Source organism: Spinacia oleracea, chromosome 1 (assembly GCF_020520425.1).
Source record: "Spinacia oleracea cultivar Varoflay chromosome 1, BTI_SOV_V1, whole genome shotgun sequence".
NCBI lineage: Eukaryota > Viridiplantae > Streptophyta > Magnoliopsida > Caryophyllales > Amaranthaceae > Spinacia > Spinacia oleracea.
The window spans coordinates 44,844,950-44,870,155 of record NC_079487.1 but is presented as its reverse complement, the minus strand read 5'-3'; the positions used below and the strand labels follow the sequence as shown (position 1 = coordinate 44,870,155).

The window sequence follows — 25,206 nt, the reverse complement described above, 5'->3', positions numbered from 1 at the left end:
AAAAAGTACCTCATCTAAAATTATAAAAAAAGTAACATGTCTAAACTATAGAAGTAACATACAGACCTAAACTAAAAATGTACCTCCCCTAAAACTATTCCGTATAAAAAAAAAAAGTAACATGTCTAAACTATAGAAGTAACATACCTAAACTAAAAAAGTACCTCATCTAAAATTATAAAAAAATTTAACATGTCTAAACTATAGAAGTAACATACCTAAACTAAAAAAAATACCTCATTTAAAATTATTAAAAAAAAGTAACATGTGTAAACTATAGAAGTAACATACCTAAACTAAGAAGGTATCTCTCCTAAAACTACTCCGTATAAAAAAAGTAACATGTATAAACTATAGAAGTAACATACCTAAACTAAAAAAAGTATATCCTCTAAAATTATAAAAAAAGTAACATGTCTAACCTATAGAAGTAACATACCTAAATTCGCAAGTGTGAACTGGTCTCACCATCAGTTGATGGTGAGGACAGTCTCATATAAAAATTTGGGGCATTAAATTGTTACTTTCGACATTGGAGCAAAAAAATCAAAAGTTAAGGTTTGAAAAGGTAATGAAAGAATTTTTAAAAAACCTTAGTAAGACATTTTTATGTCAAATAAAATTAACAATCTACATGCATGCAAGAATATTAATCAGAAATCAATCACGCTAGATCTGTATTCTCCTTCGATTTCGCAATTTCAGAAGAAGATTGTAAAATTCTAAAAATGGCAAAATTAAACAAAATTAGGTTTAGCTTTTAGTTCTGGAAACACAAATTCTTATTTACAATGGGTGTACGATAAATATTGTACACCGAAGTTAAAGTTAACGTAAAATGCATAAAAGTTACCCTTATATACGTAAAAGTTATCTATTTTTTACTAATAAAAATTTTCATTTTAATTAAAAGTATTTCTTCAAAATCACTAATAATGTATAAAATTTATCATTTAGCCCTTTTAAATGATTATCTATCAACTTATTTTTTAATAGTATAAAAGTTAGAGAAAATTGGGTAAAAGTTATAGAAAACTGGGTAAAAGTTATGTTGGTGTACAATAAATTTATTGTACAACTTGTGCATACAAGACCTTTTGTTCTAGAAAAAGTAAAGACGAAGTAGAAAAAGTAAAGACGAAGTCACTTGTAATCACTTGCTTTTTCCCTTTTGTGTGGATCTTCAAGCTTCTTCATATCAATTTCTTCGCGAATATCCAAACGCAAAAAGCCTATTGTAGCCTGTATCAAATTTATGAGTTTGGACATGACCTTTTATGTTGAAGCTCAACCCAACCCAACCCGAATTTGATCACCTCTATTTTATGATATTGTATTTTTTAAGTATATTAGATTTAATACATCGTACAAGTAATGGAGTAATTTTCTTTTGGTCGCGTTAATTGTACAACAATTAATCTCGTTACGTAGTTAATACTATGTTGACTTTTTGCAAAGCCTGTAGAGATCAACCACGACAATTGCCAAATGTTCATGTTGTGTTATATACCAATCCGCAAACCAATTGAGGTTGGCATGAGCGGTTAAGGGCCTCTTGCTCCTTAACCAACGTCTCGGGTTCGAGACTTGGGAATGGAAAAAATCTCAAATGGGAGGGATGCTGCCCATCGAGGTACCCATGCAAACTCCCGCAGGAGATTAGTCCACTCGCCGAAGGCGGTGGAAACTCCTCGTAGTAGAACCAAAAAAAAATATACCAATCCGCAAAACAAATGGCAGTAAAATTTGACATTGAAGCAGAAATGAAACTGATATATTCCTGTGATACATAATACGGGTCATGTATGATAATCCAATAATCCATATTAAGTTATTAACTACTCCGTATATAAAAAAGAAGTCTCAGTAACAAGATTAACACCCGTGCCCTGCGAAAGAGTCACAGGGACTACAACTGAGCAGCCCATACTGGCATACTACTAGTACCGACAGGAAACCTTGATGGGTTTACAAGTTAAAAATTAACCCAAAATGCTTGTCATAGGCACAGATGGAAGATGTAATCATCAACAACCTCAGAGCTCGGCATTGAGGCTGCCTCTTGATCCTTTTTGCAAGGTTTGACAAAAGGTGCATATTATCTTACTCATGCAAAGACCATCAGCTCTGCAATACACAGAACCATTAAAATGAGTGAGATACTCAAGAAAAAAGCAAATTCCAACACCCAAATCCCATTGAAACAGAACATATTACGCCGTACATTGTTACCTGCCTAATTGAACTTCGTATTCTTACATGGTTCGGGGTAGTTTACAACCATCACTGAGTCTTAACTCCCCAAGTTCCCTTTGACCAGGCTAGACTACAAAGCTACAATTTGTACTATGATTTTCAAAACCCCCCTTCATTGACAGACTAACCCAACTGAAACCCGGAACCCAAAAGCCGGATAAAGCAGAGAAGCCAAGAAAGAAGAGGTCCCAACATACAATACATTCTTAGTAACACATTTTCATCACTTGGTTGCTAGCCCAACCCCTTGCACTGTTACACCTAAAAAAGAAACTTCATCTTCAGTCCAACAACTAAGATCCAACTCCAACGGCTTTGACGTTTAACACATTATGACCAAACATAAATCAACCACATTCCTATGCAACAACAAGCCTATTCAAGCCTAACATGCCCCCAACAGTCCAACACCGATAACATTGGTATTGTAAACGATCTCCCAATCAACAAAATAAGAGTTATTTTCCTGTACTCAAAGTAATTCTCATAAGCTCAAGGACACATAATCACCGGGTACCCCCATACATCTAGCTTAGGTCACATCATTTTGGTCAGACAAGATAGCCTCCCATTGTCCATGAGTTTCTCAAATATAAATACATACTATGTATAAGCAGATCCTCTTGTGGCGTGGAAAAAATCTGAAGTTATTTTCCCACCATCTCATGTAATGCAGTTTATGATGGTCGTAGTTCTCACAAAATTTACTCTCCATGATCACGTCCGTTTTTTTATCAGACTTGTGTTCCAAACCTCTGGTGCATCAAGCAAAACTTGCGTCAATAAAATTAATAGTGTGCAATATGATAAGCCATTTATGTACAAGAAGTTATTAAACAGAAACTAATAACTCCTTAAATTCTTCTTATAGATAGAACAATGGAACAAACAAGAAAGACAGATCCTCCACCTAGATCTCACTCAATGACAGCAACCCGGAGAACCACAGCCCTATCTAATTCATCCTATGGAAGAAGTAAAAAGTATCCGATAAAACGGCAAAGAGTAGATACTAGATAGATATCGGATAATCAACCATTCTGACATATTTTTAACTCTTTTTCTGTAGTTACATACTCATCAATTATATGTGACTAAATACAACAGAAGTTGCAAAATGCATAGTTTATCAAATGCATTTGAAACAATGGTAAGTCGGACATTTTCTCAATTCACCTATTTTGGTGTCTAAGGCCCATTTACTTCCTGCTCAAGTTCTGCCAAGGCTGATCAGAAAAAGGACTTAATAATTACAATCAGTTAGAGCCCCAATAAATGGAAAAAACAAATATGAAGTAAAACACTTAACATGTAATTTATATCAAATAAGGTTACAAATTCAAACCTGCTTTATTGAGATTGAAATCCTCAGAGTCGTTGATTGTCAAGGAAAATTTCGTGAACATGTTGTATGTAAGAAAAGTCTTCTCCACACGGTTTTGCACATCTAGTTGTCAAATGGGAGCAATTTCGGATCCTCAAAGTCTCCAAAGAATGAAGATGTCCAAATCCCTCTGGCAAAGCCAACAAATTATGGCAACTGTAAATGTGAAGTCTACGAAGACGAGTGAAATGTTGCAGCCAATGAGGAAGCTGAGTTATACTTGTACAACATCCGAGTGAGAGATTTATAAGAGAGGATGCAGCAGATTGGATACCATCTGGTAAAGAACCCAACTTCGGAACCCCTACAATCTCTAATGTTTGAAGGTTGTGAAGACCATGCAGGCCCTTCCCAACCTCCAAATCCAACTCTTCACAATAAGATATAACTAATCTCTCAAGGACAACAAGTTGATTCATGCTATTCGGAAGGCTAGCCAATTTAGAACAGTTATTTATCTGCAGCTCTCGGAGAGATGTGATGCATAAAACAGAAGCACCATCCCACAAGGATGTTAGCCCCTTACAGGAATAGAGCACCAAACGCCGTAAAGAACTCAGACCATTAATTTTAGAATCTGCTAAACACATTTGGCTGGTAGTCACACTTAAATCCCCAAGGCTTACCAACCTGTTCATGTCTTTGGGCAGCTCTTTCAACTGCTTACAACCATAAATATGAAACGTTTGCAGGTTTAGTAACTGGCATATCGTACTAGGGAGCTTTTTAAGCATATAATTATTCCCCAAGTCAAGATACCTCAAATGCTTCAAATTTCCAATCAGTTCAGGCAACTCCTCGAAGTAACTATTCCCAAGATCCAAGATACGTAAGCGTTCTAAACTGGTTATAATGTCTCTAAGAAAGGATTTGCTTATCTGACCCATCTTATAACCAAATCTGAATGTTAGAACATTCTTTGCCTTGACTAGTTCCTTCGGGAATTCCTTTTCCAATAGCCCATCCCGTGCCTCGTATCCCCATACTAAATGCCTAGACATCTCAGAAACTTTGAGCTCATTACATGTTACAACAGCTAACTCTTCTCCTATTATATTTGTTGCTAGATCGTGTAAGAGATCATGCATTTGACAGCAGAATACAGTTCCGTCAAAGAAAACCCACAGTTCTTGAAGAAGGGATCTTGCTATCAAATCTGTCAAGTAATTGTATCCATTTACTTCATTCTTGTGATCTTTATCACTTTGCTGCAGCAATCCTAAGGCACTCCAATAATTTGATAAAACTCTTGGATAAATTCCAGAAGCCTTCACATACAATGAACAGTAAACAAAGCATGGCTTTAAGTGAGAGGGAAGTTTGTCATAGCTAAGTTTTAAAACTCGCATAACGTCAGTGCTCTGAGTTTGCACCTCTACGAGGCTGCCTTTCTTATTGACCTGTTGCCATTCTTTCTTGTCTCTCACGCCTCGTAAAAAACTCGCTAAAGTTTTAATAAGAAGTGGAACTCCAACGCATTTCTCCACAATAGACCTTCCTATATGAACAAGATCTGGATATCTTTTTTCGTCTCCTTCCATGAATGCTAATTGTTTGAAGATAGACCAAGAATTTTGATCTGAAAGACCAACCAAATTGTAAGGTTCTACAGTTCCAACGACAGAAGCAACATTTGCATGCCTTGTAGTGACCAAAAGCACACTTCCTGCTTTACCAACCGCAAGTATGTTCTTAAACTCTGCCCACACCGCAATGTCATGTACCCATATATCATCTAGCACAAGAAAATACTTCTTCCCCCTCAATAACTTTTGAAGTTTTTCAACAGTTCGACCTAAGCTAAGGCCGGATAAATTGTCATCAACAGCAGATTTTACAACGTCCTCCATGATTTTCTGCATGTCAAACTTGTGAGAGATACATGCCCAAAGCTTGATATCAAATGCACGTACAACCCATTCATCATGGTACACTAACTTAGCCAATGCAGTTTTCCCAACTCCTCCCAACCCCACTATAGGAATCACAGGTAGATGATTAAGAGCATCAATGGCTAATAACATGCTTACAATACCCACTCTATCGTCATTTCTTCCGATAATATCCGACATATTCACATAAGCACATGCATCTAAGGGATTCCTCTCTACCGGTTTGATTTCAACTGGATGCTCAGTCAATCCAAATTCATTTTTCTTAGCAACTATGTCCTCTATTTTTTCGCGGAGGTCTTTTATTTTGTGGCTCAACTCTAAGCGGAAAATGAAAGGATTTGAGGAGGAAAAATAGTACCTCAACTGGATTAGCACATGACCTTTATTGGCACTACACTGCAAAGCATAAGTTGCGACTTCATCCAAAAGATCATCTATGTCATAAACAACGTCCTTGAGATCCCTTAACCAAATCTTGATCGACTCATTTGTGTACAACCTCTGCTCTGCATCGTGAAGAACAGCACAAATGGCAGACAGTTTGCTCGCTATTATCTTAAGATCCTTTTTAGCTGATTTGGCGGTTCGGATCTCTTCTGTAGCCGAGGTCAAAGCAATATCACCAGTGAAGGAAGCAAGCTTTCCAAGAACAGATTTTGTGACTGCCATGAGAATTGCTTCTGCCATTGCATCAAAAGGCTTAAGAAAGGCTGAAAATATGTTGGCCCTCTTGGATAAGAAAGGTATTCTACTTGACATACAGATCGCCAAATTTTCAGTAACATAATATGGAAGGTGCAAGTTGACAGTACACTGGCACGATACTCAAATTTGCTAAACCTGATTCATTCATTCAAAGGCATAACTTCAAAATTCTTTTGACCATATCAGATGAATTATGCAAAAGCTACAATTTATACTATCATTTGTTCCCCCAAATACCAACATAATCAAGGTCTTAAAGGGATATAACACGTCTTTATTTTTCCTTTGTTACATAAGTCACATGTTTTCCTAATATATCCTAGACAAGGTGGGCGAGGAAGAATGTTGCTAGCCCTTAATGACTAACAAAGAAACTTCATTCTCAATCGATCCGCTTTCTTTTTAATATAATAACCGCCGATCGTAAATCAACCACTATCCTACCCCACAAGTGTATTCAAGACTAACATCCCCACAACAAAAACTTAAGCAGTTTAAAGGATCTCCAATAAACATCATATCCCTATCAGCAATTCATCCCTTTTGAAAAGTTCCAGGTTCCACTCGTAAGTGTAAACCTACTGTAATTAAATGTTTTAATTCTCATAACCGCATGCATAAATTACTAACTTGATATCACATGTTATCTTGGTCTGGAGAAATACGTCCCTTGTCAGTTGTCATTGATAACTCCAGTAAAAACATCGTACATGCAAGCAAAAGACCGTTTCTAGTACGAAGTAGTAGTTAATTAGCAGATCCTAACATAAACCTACAATGTTAGTAATGACAAACCCCTCAAATTATTAGCTCAACATTGACATCCATCCACACAGCTTTTATCATAAACCAAAATTAAGCTATCATCTTTCCCTCCATCCCTCGGACAACCTCCTATATAAAAAATAAACCCTGCTTCCCCACCTCCACTATCTCCTCCCCTCCAGGCAAAATCCTCTTACTCCTCCTCCTACACCACATCATCCCTTAGTCCCATACTTCCCCCAACCCCCTTCAAGAAACGCTCCCACCCATCTGATCCGTTCCCCCACAACCACCTCCTTGACCTAGCCTTCCCCCTTGCAGTTTTGCTTACAAGCAAAGGATGGACAATAGATTTTATCATAATCCGAAAAATCACCCTTCAAATCCTAGCTAAGTCTTCGAAATAAAAAAGAACTAGCTTCGAAACTCTTGTCATTTTATTCCGAATTCCAACCACTTTTATCACTAGTGTACCATCATCAATTTCTTGTAGAAAACAGGAGCCTTTATACACCGCGTAAATACATGTGCATCGTAGAATTTACCGGTTAATTCTCGCCCTCAAAGCTACAAACACCATTAGAAGTTTGAAGCCCTACAATAAGTTCAATAACCAGTAGAAACCAAATATTTCTTAATTCGGCCAGTAAAACAAATTAACGAAACAATCCAAAACCAATCGAGGTTATCCAACCAAATTAAACGTTTGAGATCAATAAAAACCCTAAAAATTCATTTAATTGCTATTAAGAAATGATCAAATTCCAAAAAATGAAAGTCAACCATATAATAATGTGATTCATGAAATTAAGTAAATGTAAAAACTCACCAAAATCAAAATGTTATATGAAATCAACCGACATGAAAGGCGCCAATATCACCGGTGCGAATAGAGCCGGCGATGTCATCAGCGACGATCAAGCAAGAGGTGATCCAACCAGCAAGCGCCAACCACACTATCTTTGATATCCACAGCGTCATGCTCCACGGCATCGCCATTCTTTGATTATAAAAAACTCAGTAAGTATTTAAGGGATCGGATTGAACTCAAACAACTGGTATTTTGGAGAAATTCCGAGTTAATCTCAGTGCCCAAATCATTTTTTCACAGTTTATAAAGGCATTAAAGGCAAATTTGCGAAAGACAACCTTTATAATCATTTTTTTGCGAAATACAACCTTTTATAATTTTTTTTGCGAAAACAGACCTAAAACTAAATAAAATTTGCGAAAGACAACCTGAATGCATCTTCAGGCGTTGACCCACATTTTTCCGGTTTGACTTGGCATGTGGCGGTCACGTGAGGCCTAATTTTCTTATTTCCACCCTTTTCCCTCATTTTGTCCTCCCATATAAAAGCTACTTCCTTAAAACCTAAAAGAAAAAGAACCTCGATCTGGGAAGACAAAAAGAAGGTGAACGAACGCCATTAATGAAGCTCTGCAAACAACAAACTTCCATTGAATCTTGTAAGTCATTCAATTCCAAACGTCACTTTCTTCAACTACTTCAAATTATGTTTATTTTTCATTTTTAGGTAAAAAAATATGAACTTTTTGCACTCTTTTTGGGTAAAAACCTAACTTTTCTTCATCAAAATTACACAAAATTAATGAACAAAACTTACCGAAATTAAGTTGTAGAGTGTCGAAAAGTGGTTAATTGAGAAGCAATTGAAGCAATTTACTCAGAATGAATCAGCAACAAGATTGGGGGATTCGAAAATTTGGGGGAAGGAAGAACATAAAAGAAGAAAAATAAAGTTTGGGGGTGTTTTTTAATTTTTGGCTCCAACTAAGTTTTAAGGGAGTAAAAGAGGGTGTACTTAGTAAAACCGGCCAAGTCAAACCGAAAAAATATAGGTCAATGCCTGAAAATGCTTTCAGGTTGTATTTCGCAAATTTTATTTAGTTTTAGGTGTGTTTTCGCAAAATTTTTTATAAAAGGTTGTCTTTCGCAAAAAAGTGGTTATAAACGATTGTATTTCGCAAATTTGCCTGCAGAAAATAATTTCTATATGTAAAACTTAAAAAGTCTATTCTACCCCTGATTTTATTTTTTATAAAAAACCCCTATTTCGTTGACCTTCTTCGATCCTTCTCATCTTCAATTCCTTACTATCTAGCCTCCATTTTTGCAAAAAATCATCTACCCGTGACTTTAATATATTCATTCATTTAAACTAAGAAGTAATATTAATTATTTTCTTTTTCTTTAAAGAAGGGTAAACAAACTTCAAAAATATTATTCTAATCCAGATTAGACTTCAACTAAAATAAATTTCTTAATCTTGATTGTGGAGAAATAAGCTAAGTTTAATCAAATCAGTTGATTAGCTATGAGCCTATTAACAAAGCTAAAAAATGGTTGGTTGGATTGTCAGATTTGTCATCAATATGACCCAGTGACTTAGCTTACGTTATGGACATAAAAATTGATTGTTGGAGTGTTGGACGATTGATATGTACTGCTTGTACCTGCAAAAATGGTCGACCATCTCGTAAAACAAAAATTGTTGAGAGGGAAGCTAGGGTTGAGTTATTTTTCCTATTTTGGGTAGTTTTGTCATTTTAAGTTTTGCATAAAGATATTATTTTCTGCATTTAGCAACACCCTTTTTTTAGGGAACTACTTAAAAGAAATTGAAGGAACAGTATATAGATAAATTGTTCTTATTCGCCCTTTCTCGAATTCTCCCTCAAAACACCGAGCTTTTCCGAGTTAATCTCGTTAATTGGGAAAATTGTTCCAATCAAATGGCATTTTCGTAAATAAATGAATATTTTATTACGAAAATACCATTAAAAGTGGGCCCAACTACAGCCACATGCTATTTGATGTGGGTCCATATACAATCAACATTATAATTTTGGAATACATCAACAATCCTGTAATATACAGTCAACGACTAGCAATATACAATAAACATTCATTAATATGCCATCAACAACTATAAATGTACAGTCAATCACTTACAATGAACATTATTGAATTTTAGTAATACATAATCACTCATAGAATATACAGTCAACGACTAAACAATCAACACCAATTAATATACAATCAAGAACTACTAATATACAGTCAACATACAAAATTATACAACCTATACTTTTCCAACAAAATATTTACGAATTCGCCATTTGATTGGAAAGTATTCCCAATCACTGAGATTAACTCGGAATTTCTCAGTGATTTTATCTCCATCATATAAGCCAAAAGGGGTAGGTAAATACATTTTTTGTGTCCCCCTTATAAAAGACTAAATTACCCTATTACATTCAATCCTTAATTTCTCTCTCCCCTCAGTCCTCACCAACTAACCCGCGTGATTCTCCATCCTTCACGCCGCTTCTCCTCACCAAACCAAAGCAATTAAACCAGAGAAATCGAGAGAGGAGAGAGAAAACGGAAAAAACCTAAGTATAAAGTTTATACTAATTCAATCATTTTCTCTCTCCTTGAATACCGACAACTACGAAAATGTGAGATTTTCAGCAATGAACCATACCCGTTGAAGAAGATGATTATGATTTCATTCCGAGTCTCCCACGACGTGACGACGGCCGCGGAATTCGGGTAAAAGAAAAACAAAACCCAGACAAATTCAAATTTTATGATTCTGTGTGTGAAATTTAATGTATTGAAGATTTTGATTGTTTTTTGCTAGAATTTGTTGAGTTCTATGGGTTTTTTCCTGGTTATTTTGTTATAGTTGGTGAATTCCGAAAATCTCTTAGGGTTTATCTATTATGGTGGTGTTAATATCAAGTTCAGTCTCTTTACTTAGGGCCCATAACAAGTTTGATGATTTGTTTCTTTTAAATTCTTTGTGTTAATATGTTGAATCTTTGATAGGGATTTTCCGGAAATTTTATGGGTTTTTTTTGATAAAATTGGACTTTTAATTGGGGGGGGGGGGGGGGTTCATGGGTTTTTTTGCTAGAATATGTAAAGAATTGAGTGATAAAGATTTATGGTGTTGAGAGTTTCGTTGATTGCTTGTTTTTTGATACGAGTGAGTGGTGGTTTTGTTTCTTTAACCCAGAACAACTACTTAGAAGAGGTAAAGATAGCATACTTATCAAATTGAGGTAAAGATGGTGTTGAGTGATGATTAGATGATGATTATGATGATGATGGGAGAATTGTTAATGATGTTACTGATTTTGCATTTTTAGGAACTTAGCAACAATCAATTATTTAGATTAGTAGTTATTACACTAAATCAGAAGTAAATTGATAAAGGAACAATAAATAAATTGTTGGGGATTAAATAAGAAGAAACAATCTGGGAGTCGGGACATTGCAAATGGCGAGTGAAGCTGAGAAGAGCGTGAAGAGGATGAGCACAACTCTGCAACGGTGGTACTCAGTCAAAGAAGAAATAGCCGACAGTCGCATTTTCCTATTAGCGGCTAAAGAAGACGAGGGATGGGGAAGAGTCAAAGAAGGGGGTTGGGAAACAACTCATAGACCACAGAGAAATCTTGGAATGAAGGGGGTTCTCCTGTTCCCCATTTTCTAATTTGTTTCTCTTTCTCGGTGAAACACCAAGGTGTCCACCTTTTACGACCGTGTAATTATTCGGGTGATTCCAATTTCTAAATCAATAACAGTTATTGGATAAATGGTATAAACAAAAGGCATAATCGTAAATAAAAAACTTTCAAGATATATATTTAAAACTCAATTTTTTTTCCATTTAACCTTAAATTCTATTTATAAGGTTTAATGTGGTAAATTTTTATAAGTTTGCCTTTGTGTAATTTATTATGAGGCATGTTTGTTTTTATTTTTCCCTTAATTTTAATTTTTTTAGTTTTAAATTTGAGGAATTAATTTGATTTTAATCAATCATTTTATTATGCAGTAATACTTCAGAGATGAACGATTTGAAAGCTGGGGCGGAGTTGTTTGAAATTATTCTTTCAAAGGTTAATTATTTATGTTAATCTTTATTTATTTCCTTTATTTTATGTGTGACTATTTTTAAAATATTGATAATTATTAAAATATTGTGTTTTGCTATGATTATTATGGAAATTGTATGATCCGATTCAATGCAATTTTAAATGCTTTGATTTTTGCTATTTTGAGAAGAAGACTACTTTTTCTTTGAATTGCTAATTAGAATTATAACTGAATACTCCATATGAATTGTGGCTGAGGATTGTACACAGGTGGGTCTATGTAGTGCTTGATGGTCTATGGGGCTCAAGATTGAGCAGCTTAAGGCTGAGCTTCAACAATTGGATGATTGATTACAATTAAATTATCTAAGGTTCGAGTTTTTTTTTTTTTTGTCTTCAGTGGTTAGTTGTTGATTAATTTCATTTATATAATGATGATACAGAGTAGTTAAGTTGGAGACTGTAATCATGGAACTATTATTGCACTACAGCATGTGTTTGGTTGATCCATATAGTACGAGTGTGCAACAAAAGTTGATCATCATGATTGATTTTATTGCACACTATATACAAGATAAAGTTTTACATGTCCTCAATCCTTCTCCTATTGCTTATGACTTTCGGAAACATCGTTTTTAACCTTTCACGAAGGACTCAATCTGATCGATGTCTTCCATTGTGTCTGTGCCACTATTAACACCCAGGGTTATGGGGATGACAACTTTGGCACCTTAAGAGGCCGGCTTTTTGTTGTGTCTTGGATATTAAGCAGCACTATATGTTTAGCTCAATTCTTTTTCTACCTTACTTAAATGAATACAGAAGGAGGCAGAAATCCTTCTTGGATTGGGTTCTTACCAGGAAGCTTACACATGCTGACATTGAGCCAGCTGATCTTGATGATGATAACGTTGTAAGGAGAGTTCTGCATGAAATTCAAGAGCATTGATGATCGATGTAACACCCTATGAATTCCTTGATTTTTATAAAACATTTTCCAACTTAAAATGAAGGAATTACCAAGATATTACCGCCACCGTGATCACAACTAAGGCTATTTACCAGAATTACGCAACGGAATTTAACTAACTTTCAAATATAATAAATAGTTAATGGTCGTTTAATAACTTGGAATCATTAAGGCCCAAAAACCAAACATTAAATAGTTTAAAATCCATTAACTAAAGTTTAAATAAATATTGTAGTCATGACTAGAAAATAGATGTAGAGTTTATAAATACGGAAGAGAAAATTATCTCTCAAACTCAATCCCATGATAACTTCTCCCGCAAGTTATCTCTACAAACTTGTTTATTAAAATCTACTCCCCAACAACGCAAATGCAATGATGGATCATCATAGGGTCATTAAGGCAAAGGCCATGACCGAAAGACATGAAGCACGAAGTCAGCGAAAGATGAGTACGAACAAGTTAGAATGAAATTCTAGTCTAGCATGCTTCATTCAACAATATAATAATCCACATGCAAAAGCCATTTAATAACAAGTAATCATGGAGACAAGACTAGGCGCTTAACACGACTCTTGACTCACAGATTAATAAGAATTAGCTTCGAACGGGTAAAAGAAAATATCCATAAAAGGAAAGAAAAGGTGTTGGAAGCCAACCACACACCAAAATAAGTAAAGGTCGGGCCATACCGACGGAATTCCCACGCATAAAAGAAAGAATGAAACAACGTCTTGTATCATTCAAGGAGTACAAGTTTTTCGGCAAGACTCCCCCCATTGCTCATACTCAAGGTATATACGTTCCAAGAGTTTTGAAGCACATTCGGGTTACACTTTACGTTAGTCAATATTTTATGCACAAGGTGAACTCAAGACACAACAACGAGACATAACATACAAGCAACCAAACAATGACACTTCATTTTAATCCTTTAGGACATGTGATCAAACATAGGACTCAAGTGATATTATTCCCATTGTTCCTTCTCAATATGATATTAAGATAACCCGACATTGCCAGTTAACAAGCGAGGTGTGCACAAGGCACGGATATTCCTTAGTTCAATTCACATCATATTCTACTCGGCGGTAGAACACCTACAGCACAACGACACTATTACTTGACTTAAAGTATGCTAGACATCCCGTACAATAGCATAAACATAATCCTTGCGTGTGAAACACTCATACATTCATATAAACGTGAACAACATGCTTGCCATAATTCAACGATTATAAATGGTCACAACATGACTGTTCACATAGGCTTCATAATTCATCAATAAACCATAACATGCTTGTTCACAACATCAAATATGAATTCAATAATACTTCAAGTCACATGATTCACAAATAATAATCATCACATAGTTCTCATGTAATTGGTGGTCACCCTAGACATGTACGTACCTCGAATATCTAAGTATGGGGGCCACTTTGCAAATCACAATCAAGGCTAGAAATCACCTCTTATAATTAAAATAATAAAACTTAGTTATTATCCATGCTTACTAAATTTTTAGAAACTTTTAAGAGTTTTAAAACCTTTGAATTAATTAGAAATTAGTTGCTCATAATTAAAATTATAGTCTCAATTGGCCGATTAAAGCCCTAGTATAAAAACATTGATATTTGGCCTTTAAAACCATTAAAATCGACACTTTAAAACCTTGGGTTAAATCTGAAAATTTACATTTGATTTCCCTAAATTAAATCACCATTAAATTACGTAAATAAGTTATTTATTAAATTAGGATTAAAACCCTAGTATTAAATAATCATTAAAATCACTTTAGGACATCAAAAAGAAACACTTTATTAATTTATTAAATCTGAAAATAATAACTCTTTTAATTAAAATCATCCTCATGAATTCAAACACGTAAAACATCACAATACGATGTTCATAACCGTTCCCAGCAGTTTAATAAATCAAAACCAATAATAATAATATAATTTTAAAATACGGAATTGAAATAGAATAGGCAAGGAAGAAGATAATTATACCAAACCGGCCTAAGCACGCTACAATCACGAATTTGATGTGATTGGGCGCAAAAAGAATTATTCAGAACACAAAAAACACACAACCCACACAACCGTGTGCGTGTGTGCGGACAACAAGGGAAGAAGCGACGCAGCAGGGGCGACGAGCACGAGCAGCGCGACACAAGGTTCGCGTGCACGGCGTGGGCGAGTGTGTGAGGGACTGGCTGGGCGCAGCACACCCGACAACAACCACAACACGCATCAACAACACGCGGGCTATGATGCTGCGCGATGAGAGAGGGGCAAAGGGAGTGTGCGAGAGGCACGAGAGAGAGACGAGTGTGTTGTGCGAGAGGCAGCAGCGACACAACACAAGGGAGAGGTGTTGTGCTCGAAGGCAAGGCACGAGGAGAGGGGCGAGGGTGCAACAACGCAGCACACGAGCAAGTGCTCATTGTGTGCGGCGAGAGAGAGAGCCGGACGAAGGAGAGAGCAAATAGGAGAGAGAGAGAGGGTTATGAAATTGTAAGGGAATCATTAATGAGAGGGGTCTTATTTATAGGTTTCTAGTCCCTAGTGGGTTCAGTTTAGGGTTTTGCATTGGGCTTTGCAATTGGGTTTAAGTTAGAATTAAATATTTAAAAGCTTTGTTTGGTTCACCAACTGAATTGGATTGTGCTCGGAATTTAATTTAAATAGTTTTGAAATACGAACCAATAAATTCCCGACTTAAATAATAAAATAATAATTCGTTTAATTTATTTCAGAATTAAATAAAACTAATAAATATTTTATTTAATTAAAAACCACACTTAAATGCATATTAACTGCAATTTAAATTCTATAATTCGTAAAAATACTTTATAAATACATTAAAATATATTTATAAATTCAGAAAAATACGAGGTATTACAGTCTACCCTCCTTAAAAGAAGTTTCGTCTTGGGCACGGAAACTATAATTTGGAATTAAAACTTGAGACTTTATGAGACTTTATGGCGTTTTCTTTGCAAAAATTTTTAGTTGTTGTACTCTTTAAGTAATTCAACCTGACAATATGAAGGGCACTTCCGATAGAAAGCACTAAATTAGGCATAAAATGAGGGAAAATAAGGTAAAAAGCGCGAAATTTTCCCGCACTCTACCCCCTTAAAAGAAACGAGTTACGGCCCCGTAACTTAACTAACCTCGGGAAAAAGCTTGGGATATTTCTTTCTCATTTCTTCCTCGGGTTCTAAGGTAGCTTCTTCAGATTCTTGGTTAGAACCATAACACTTTGACAATCTTAACATCCTTACTCCGTGTACTACGTGCTTTACTATCAAGGATTTTAACTGGTCTTTCCTCAAAGGTCAGACTTTGGTCTAATTCTATGGTCTCCTGTTGCAACACATGCGATTTTTCCGGACATACTTCCTTAATTGAGATATGTGGAATACATTGTGTACTCTATGTAAGTCCATGGGCAAGGCTAGTATATACGCTACCTTTCCTATCCGTTCCAGGATTTCATATGGACCTATATACTTTGGGATAAGCTTTCCTTTCTTCCCAAATCTCATTACACCCTTCATTGGTGAAACTTTGAGTAGCACTTTGTCACCTATTTGGAACTCTTCGTCCCTATGCTTCAAGTCTGCATAACTCTTTTGACGATCCTGTGCGGCTTGAATCTTGGATCGAATGGTTCTAACTTAGTTCATTGTGTCCTCCATCAATTGAGGTCCCAACACAACGGTCTCACTAATGTCACTCCAACATAAAGGACTTCTACATTTTTGTCCATATAAGGCCTCAATTGGTGCCATTCCTATACTGGCATGATAGCTATTATTGTATGAAAATTCTATAAGATCTAGACTATCTTCCCATCCTCCTTGGAAATCTATGACACAAGCTCTAAGCATATCCTTAAGTGTCTGAATAGTCCTTTCCATTTGTCCATCTGTTGCTGGGTGAAACGCTGTACTCAGTTTCAATGTTGTACCAAAGTTCTTATGCACACTTTTCCAGAAGTTTAAAAGAAATCTTGAGTCTCTATCTGATACTATATCCTTAGGAACTCCATGTAATCTCACAACATTTAATGTAATATTTGGCAAGTTGTTCCATCTTCCAGGTTTCCTTTATTGGTATAAACAATGCTGACTTAGTCAATCTGTCTACCACTACCCAAATGGTATCATTTCTGGTTCTTGACTTGAGTAAACAAGTGACAAAGTTCATTGAAATATAGTCCCACTTCCAGGTTGGAATTTCTAATGGTTGGACCTTTCCTTGAGGTCTCTTATGTTCTATATTTACTTTCTGACAAGTCAGTATCTTACTACAAATTCAGCTACTTCATTCTTTATCCTTGGCCACCAATATACCTTTTTCAGATCCTTATACAACTTGTCACCACCCGGGTGAACATAGTACGGTGTATTATGGCCTTCTTTCATCAACCATTCCTTCAATTCACCACACTTTTGAGGCACACACCACCTTCCTTTGTACCTCAAACTTCCATCCTCATGGATCTTGAAATCCGTTTCTTTCCCTTGCGGAATCTTTTCCTTGATTAGCTCTAACTTAACATCTCAAGCATGATTCTCTTTGATTTCATCAAACACTGACAGTTGGATAGTTAATGCATTCATCATTCCTTCTAAACATTCACCACTCACGATTTCCAAATTCAACCTTTGCATATCCTTGCACAATTCGTTAGCAACTACTAACGCATTTACACTAAGGCTTGATTTCCTACTCAAGCATCTGCAGCTACATTTGCTTTTCCTTCGTGATATTGGATGTCCAAATCATAATCCTGAATCAATTCCAACCACCTTCTTTGGCGCATATTCAGATCCTTCTGTGTGAAAATGTACTTCAAACTCTTATGATCCGTGAATATCTTACATTTCACACCATATAAATAGTGTCTCCATATCTTCAATGAAAACACTATGGTAGCTAATTCTAAGTCATGGGTAGGATAATTGGATTCATACGGTTTCAATTGTCTTGACGCATACGCAACCACCTTCCCGTTCTGCATCAAAACGCAACCTAGACCATTCTTAGATGCATCAATGTACACATCATAAATACCACTTTCATCTGACAGAGTTAGCACTGGCGCGGTTGTCAATCGCGTCTTCAGAGCTTGGAATGCTTCTTCACACTTATCATTCCACTCAAACTTAGCTTCTTTCTTCATCAAAGTAGTCATTGGTTTGGCTATCCTAGAAAAATCTTGCATGAAACGCCTATAATATCCAGATTAACCAAGAAAGCTTCGAATTTCCGAGACACTCTTAGGTGTAGGCCATTTACTAACTGCTTTGATCTTTGCAGGATCCACTGCAACTCCTTCCTTATACACAAAATGTCCCAAAAATGCAACCTTCTCCAGCCAGAATTCACACTTCGAGAATTTGGCATACAACTGGTTGTCTCTCAACGTACTCAACACAGACCTTAAGTGTTCAACATGATCTTCTTCACTCTTTGAATGCACAAGGATATCATCTATTAAAACCACTACAAACTTGTCCAAGAATGCATGGAATACTCGGTTCATTAAGTCCATAAAGATAGCAAGTGCATTGTTAACTCAAACGGCATAACAATGAACTCATAATGACCATATCGAGTCCTAAATAGGGGTGAAAGTTTGGTAGCAAAAAACCGAAAACCGAACCAAACCAAACCGAATAAGAAATTTGGTTCATTTTTTTTCTATTCGGTTCGGTTTGGATTGAGATTTTTTTTAAAAATTGGTTTTATGGTTTGGATTGGACTGAAAATTCTAAAATCGAACTAAAACCGAATAAACCGAACTTGGCTAAAAAGTATAATAAAGGCCCAAAAATTTGTTAAAAACAGGTATAATATAGTCCCAAAAACAGACCCAAATGAAAGACCTATGAAAATTCGGTTTTATGGTTTGGGTTGGACTCAAAATAAAAAATCCAGTTTGGTTTGGTTTGGATTAAAAGGTTATGTGGTTTGGATTCAGTTTCACAAAATGAAAACCGAATTAGTTTGGTTTGGATTCGGTTTGGGCCTTAATCCAAACCGAAAACCGAACTTTCACCCCTAGTCCTAAATGCAGTCTTTGGTATATCGTGATCCGCGATTCTCAACCGATGATAACTTGATCTCAAGTAAATCTTTGAAAAGATTCCTGCTCCTTTCAATTGGTCAAACAGATCATCTATCATAGGCAAATGATACTTATTCTTGATTGTGACTTTATTGAGCTCCCTGTAGTCTATACAGAGTCTCATACTTCCGTCCTTCTTCTTCACAAACAAGACTGGCGCTACCCAAGGCGACGCACTTGGTCTGATATAACCTTTCCCTAAAATTTCTTCCAATTGACCTTTCAACTCACTCATTTCTGCTGGAGCCATTCGGTATGGAGCTTTCGAAATAGGTGCAGTCCCAGGTGCTAAGTCTATGGTAAAGTCAATAGGTCGATTAGGCGACATTCCCGAGATATCCTCCGTAAATACATCCAGAAACTCATTCACTATTGCAATGTCCTCAGGTTGTTCCTTAATAACATGTTCAAGGTCTCTCACATTGCACAAGAACACATGGTTTCTTTTACTGACTAGCTTCACGAGTTCCATTGCCGTGATGATTCCTACACTTCTAGGCTTACCAAAACGACGACAGGACACTACTTTCCTTAGACTAGACCTCAAATGGATCTTCTGCTTCTCATAATCGATCTTGGATTTGAATAACTCTAACCAATCCATACCTAAAATTACATCTAATTCTCCCAATTCAAACTCGATTAGGCTAGATAAAAACACGATTTTGGCTATGGTCAAAGGCACATCCCTATGGATCTTGGTACACTTTACTATACTACCTGTTGGTATAACTATGGGTACCTCAATTGCTGTGGGTTCCTTTAATCCCAGTGTCTCCAAAACACTCACTGATATAAACGAATAAGTCGCACCAGAATCAAATAGTGCTTTAACTAAAATGGGGTTAATAGAAAAACTACCGGCTATGACGTCGGATGAAGTTTCTGCTTCTTGCCTAGTGATCACATTCGGCTTTCCTTGGGAAACTCCTTTGTTATAGCCACCTACATTAGCATTTCCATTATTGTTTCGGTTCCCATTTTGCTGATAGTTTCCTCCAGACTTTCCATTTTTCTGGCCATAGTTGTTATTTTTACCGCCTTGGTAACCTCGCTGGTTTCCACCATTATTTTCATTATTCCCTCCATTCCGATTTTGGTTATTCCGGCTGTTGTTCTGCTTAGGTTTCCCATTCTTGGCCCAACATTCAAATTCCCTATGGCCAGACTTCTCACAGAACCTACATATCACTGGATTTCCATCACAATCTTTCCCTGGGTGATTACTGTGGCAACGTTTGCACTCAAAAATTCTTGTTCCATTTCTGTTGCCTCCAGACTGGTTCCTATTGCCATTATTGTTGTGGAAGTTGTTATTTTGATTTCCATTGCCATTCCCCTTTAACTGAAACTGGTTGTTTCCCTTATTCTTCTTAAAATTATTTTGGTTTTGTTGGTTACCACCCTGATTCTGGTTCCCAACATCTTTCCATTTATCACCAATTCCATTCTTCCTTTGTTGGAGTCCATACAGATGGGAAGATTTTCCGTATAGGGTATCTCGACTAGGAAAAGTCTCTCCAGCAAGCATCATTTGTAGATCCATAGTTAATCCACTCTCAAATCTCTGAGCCTTAAGTTCTTCCGTTGCCACCACTTCCGGTGCAAACCTAGACAGTTCTATGAATCTAGAATAGTACTCAGTTACAGACATCCCATCCATCTTCAATTCGATGAATTCCTGAGCTTTCTGCCTTTTCAGATACGGCGGATAAAACTTATTTTTCAATGCAACATTAAACGATTCCCACCCGAATCCAGGTGTAGCTCTCAAATCATTTTCACATATTTGCCACCATAGGCCAGCTTCTCCCCTAAGGTAATATACAACACTATTTACCCTAAGGTTTTCTAGACAGTTCACCGCTACTATTAGCTTATCAAATTCCCTTAACCAATTATCAAGTATTCTTGGGTCAATCTCCCCTTGGTACAGAGGAGGCTTACTTTGAGCCACCTTCTTAAACATCTCCCTAGCCGGATAAGGCACTGGGTTGTTTCTATTATGTGCTAAGTTTTGCACTACTTCAGCTAATTGCCTAACCACATCCGCAATCTCTTGGTTAGCCATTTCACTTCTCCTGAATAAAATAAAAGACTAACTTTAAAGATTGGGTTGGACACGACCTTACTAAAGTATTGCACTAACAAAACAAGTCAAACCAATAGCACAAATGGTCACAAAATTTCGGACCCTAATGGGAAAAGTGGCTCCTACTTTGGACCAATTCCCGCTTTCGTTCGCATCACAAAATTTAAGTGGTAGAGAGTTCAACCACCCTACATGTAAAATTTCATTGAAGAAATAACATTAAATCCCTTTGCGATTATCACTCAACTTAAATTCAAAACTTAGAATTAAGGGTAACGAAAAGAATCTAAAGCTTTTATTACTTCAATGATAGCATACTACATCCTTTGGATAGTACTTTATTCGCTAAACCATAAAAATGAATTACTAAAACCATAAATAGTAGCTTGCTACTTTATTATTCAACCAAAAATAAGTACTAGCTATTACAATACTCAAATACTAAAGGCATCACGACGATCATTCCTTTCGTTGTAGTGCTCTGGGGTGAAATCTTGATCTTCAGGATCATCTATGTCTTCTTCAGGATCAGAATCATACTCCATGTCTTTATTATTTTGTTGTAGCACACTATTCACTTCATCATTGGCTTCAGGCTCATCCTCAGTATCACTAGAAATCTCAATAGTGGGTTCAGGAATGATAGGGTTAGGGTTCTCAATCTCAACAACATCGTCATCACTATCCTCATTCATAGGATTCTCCACATCACTATCAAATTCCATGTGATTGATATTTTCTACCATTTTACCATCCTCAAAACATTGCTCTACAAGCTCTAAAATAGTGGTCATGACCTCCATGTCATACCTCCATATACCATCAGGAGTACGTACTTAAAGTAATTAGGAGTACGTACCACTGTCGGAATTATATCATGGAATCGATTCTTAAGCTTTATATATGTATGGATTCTTATGAGGCAAACAATGAATAACCATCTCAGACATAACATCCTTATTCCTTAGTTGAGGAAAATTTTGGACCGTAGCAAAATAATTATAAGCGAACTCAATCTTCTTCATATATATGTGTGGGGTCTCACAGTCTAACTTCTCTAGGTGTCCTAGATAAGCGAACTTTGAAATCAACATCTTAAATCCTGAAAACACACAACTTAAGAGTCTTACTAATGCATTCCCAAACAAAATAATTCCCGCAAAATAATTAAGCTTTAACACGTTCAATGCACAAATATATGCTTAATCATGGATTATGATGCAATTAATCACATAAAGCAAAATAAAACATGATCAAACTTTAAATACAAGATCACATAATCAAATCACATAAACACTTGATTAAAATGCATTCTTAAATTAAATGCATACTTAGTGTTGTGGGATCTTTTACGGTGCTGACGTGGCACGCGTTCCTCGGAGATATCAAGTATGACCTGGCACGAACTTCTGGCAACCTGCAAAACAAGAATATTCCCGTAGGAATATTCCCTCTGATGCTTAAGTAAGTATAAGCTAGAGAGATAAGTAACTTGTAGAGAGAAGGCAGAGCAAAGATAGTTTTTGTTGGTGGGAATGAATTGATTGCCCCTTTTCCTTGGGATCTGAACCCTATTTATAGGGTTAGGGTTTTTTGGGAGCTGATCCCGCTTTAATCGGACAGTTTCTTAAGATCATGACACGTGTCTTGTGTAAATACTGGGGCTGGAGTTGAGTCTCGCGGGCTTATTAAGTGCGTTGGGCTTTTTGTAATCAGTGAAGATGGGTCCCTTCAGAGTAAGAGGGACTAAAGGCCTTCTGGAAGGTCCTTTATTGGGCCATTATGGTTTAGCTTAGGTGGCGTTTGTTTTAGGCCACATCATTTTCCCCTCAAGGAGGATGCCCCTCGCCCATGTGGGGTAGGCTGCTTGTCCTGGGATCATGCCACGTGTGAGGGCTTTTCAGAGCTCAGTTTTTCCTTTAAAACCTTCAGAACTTCTTTCATTTTTCTTTTGTTACTTCAGAGCAATTTTATTTAGAGAGAGAAAGCGAATTTCGTTTTGCCAAAGACCTGCTTGTGTTTGCGTTTGAGTGTTCTTGGATTCTTTGTTCAGTGTTCTTGAGGATTTAGAAGATTTGTCAAGACTTCTCATCAGTTTGATCATTTTCTGGTAAGTTTTCTATCAAAACTCTTGTTTTCTGCATGCTGATGGCCCCCCTCTTTTTTATCGTTTATAGTGTCCTGTGGAGGCGTCCTGGGGGTTATGACGCCCATCTCTTTCTTTCTTTTGCTAAAGTCAGACGTCCTGTTCCTTATGTAGGACGACATGGCTCGAATTAGACAAACAGCCAATGTGCATGCATGGGCTGCACCGCGAGAGGGGGACGATAGGGTTCCTTTTTCGAACCCGTCCCAAGGAAGTAGGAGTGGAGTCCGTTCCTCTCATAATACAGGAGACGCGGCCATAAGAACGGCACATTCTCCTAGAAGAAGGAAGAATGTGGCTTGCCGTCCCCGTGTTCCACGCGAGGATTTTGAAGATGACTCCTCTAGCTCTTCGGACGAGGAGTTTGCAAAAAACCTTCCTCCTATGGTCCGGGAGAAGGAGGATGTCAATTTGTTTCCTTCGGACATCTTTCCCAGCATGAAATGGCTGAGGTACCTGAGGGAGCAGGGACGTGACTTTGAGCGTTTTCTGCTTCTGCCCCCAGGTTTTAGTCTTAGGAGCCCTCGACCCCATGATTCCGTGGACCAACTCTCTCAGGGAGAGGTAGCTGTCTATACTGCTACCTTTAGATTGGGTCTTAGATTTCCTTTGCATCCCTTTGTGATGGACGTCTTGGAGGGGTATGATATTGGCCTTGCTCAATTGACGCCTAACTCTTGGGCAAACATTTTTGGATTTATTGCCAAATGCGCTTTGAGCGGCATCACCCCTTCCTTTCCTTCTTTCCTTCGTCTTGTAGTTATTGCCCCTTCCTCTCGTTCTCCCCAGGGATGGTTCACCCTTTACAGCCGTCGGGGATATAAGACGGTGGTGGGTAAGACTTCTAGTTGGGTTTGGTGGAGGAAGAAGTGGTCTATTGTTCGAATGGAAGACCTCTCTCTTTCAAGGCGTCTTTCTAGGTGGAACCGTCGGCCCCGCTATTTATCTAAAGATGACGCCTTCCCTCGCCTTTCGTCAAGGGAATGGGGACTAGTAAAGCCCTTGTTCCAGGCCGAGATGTATCGGCTGTCGGCAAAGAGCCATGCCTGGGTGCCTAATGCTTGGCTTCCCCATGTAGGCCAGTTCATCAATATAGTCTTTCTTTCGGCCGTTGGTCTTTGTTCCTATTTGAGTAGAGGTAGTTTTCCATAGACTTTCACTCAACATCGCTCTTCTTTTTCTTCTACTAACCCTTGACTTTGTAGATTCTGCCATGGATCGTCTTCGGTAGGGCGTAGTGGACGTACCCGCTTGGCTGTCCGAGGTATACACTGAGGACATTCTCAAGGCCGTGGAGGCCAAGAAAAAGGACTCCTCCAAGAAGTCCGGCGAGGGTGCCTCTGGTGACGTCGCCAAGGTATTTATTTATTTATTTTTATTCTTTTTTATTTTTTTATTTTTACTATGCCTCTGTAATCTTTTCTGATTTCGATTTGGTCGTTGACTTCTTACATTTTTTAGGAGCCCACTTCGTCAGCTACGAAGAAGCGTCCTGCATCTTCGACGGAGGCTCCTAAGCCAAAACGACCCTTCTTTAAGAACATGGGTACGACCGATGCTGCAGCAAAGCCGTCGGTACCAAAACCGTCTGCTCCCCTAGCTGGGGGAGAGGTTCTTCTTAACCAGGCGTCCATTCCTGCACCTGAGCAAAAGGAGGTCTCTCCCCAGGTGGACACCGAAGGGGATTCCGCTGCCGGAGCGGCTGCTGACAAAGTAGCAGCTGAACAGGCTGAGGCTGCTGACGCCACCACCTCGTCCAAGGAGGACAAGGGTAAAGGCAAGGAAGCTGAAGCTCCTTCTACTGATAATGCCTCCATGCCTCCTGCAGCTTCGCCAATTGGTTAATGTTTCTATACTTTTAATCTGTTGTGTCAAGTCGGTATTTGCATGATGTTTGATAACTTGACGTTTGGTTCAGTTGAGATGTTCAAGCGG

General features: G+C 37.4%; 1 protein-coding gene across 10 annotated transcripts; it reads right to left on the bottom strand.

Annotated features, from left to right (window-relative positions):
* Positions 1-1,752: 1,752 nt before the first annotated feature.
* LOC110778672 (putative disease resistance protein RGA3) lies at positions 1,753-8,139 on the bottom strand. Of its 10 annotated transcripts, none has more exons than XR_008924072.1 (4): positions 7,835-8,135; positions 3,602-6,215; positions 2,233-3,011; positions 1,753-2,127 (listed from the first exon to the last, which is right to left on the bottom strand). XR_008924072.1 is itself a non-coding variant. In XM_056832137.1 (3 exons), the coding sequence occupies exon 2, from the start codon at positions 6,292-6,294 to the stop codon at positions 3,625-3,627; it is 2,670 nt and encodes an 889-aa protein (XP_056688115.1). In that variant the 5' UTR covers positions 6,295-6,375; positions 7,835-8,090; the 3' UTR covers positions 1,753-2,127; positions 3,602-3,624. The 10 variants fall into 10 exon arrangements, 3 of the variants coding, with proteins under 3 accessions (XP_056688115.1, XP_056688668.1, XP_021838925.1); XR_008923953.1 differs by having other exon boundaries at positions 2,861-3,011; positions 3,602-6,375; positions 7,835-8,126; XR_002530901.2 differs by having other exon boundaries at positions 2,861-3,011; positions 3,602-6,375; positions 7,835-8,009.
* Positions 8,140-25,206: the final 17,067 nt, after the last annotated feature.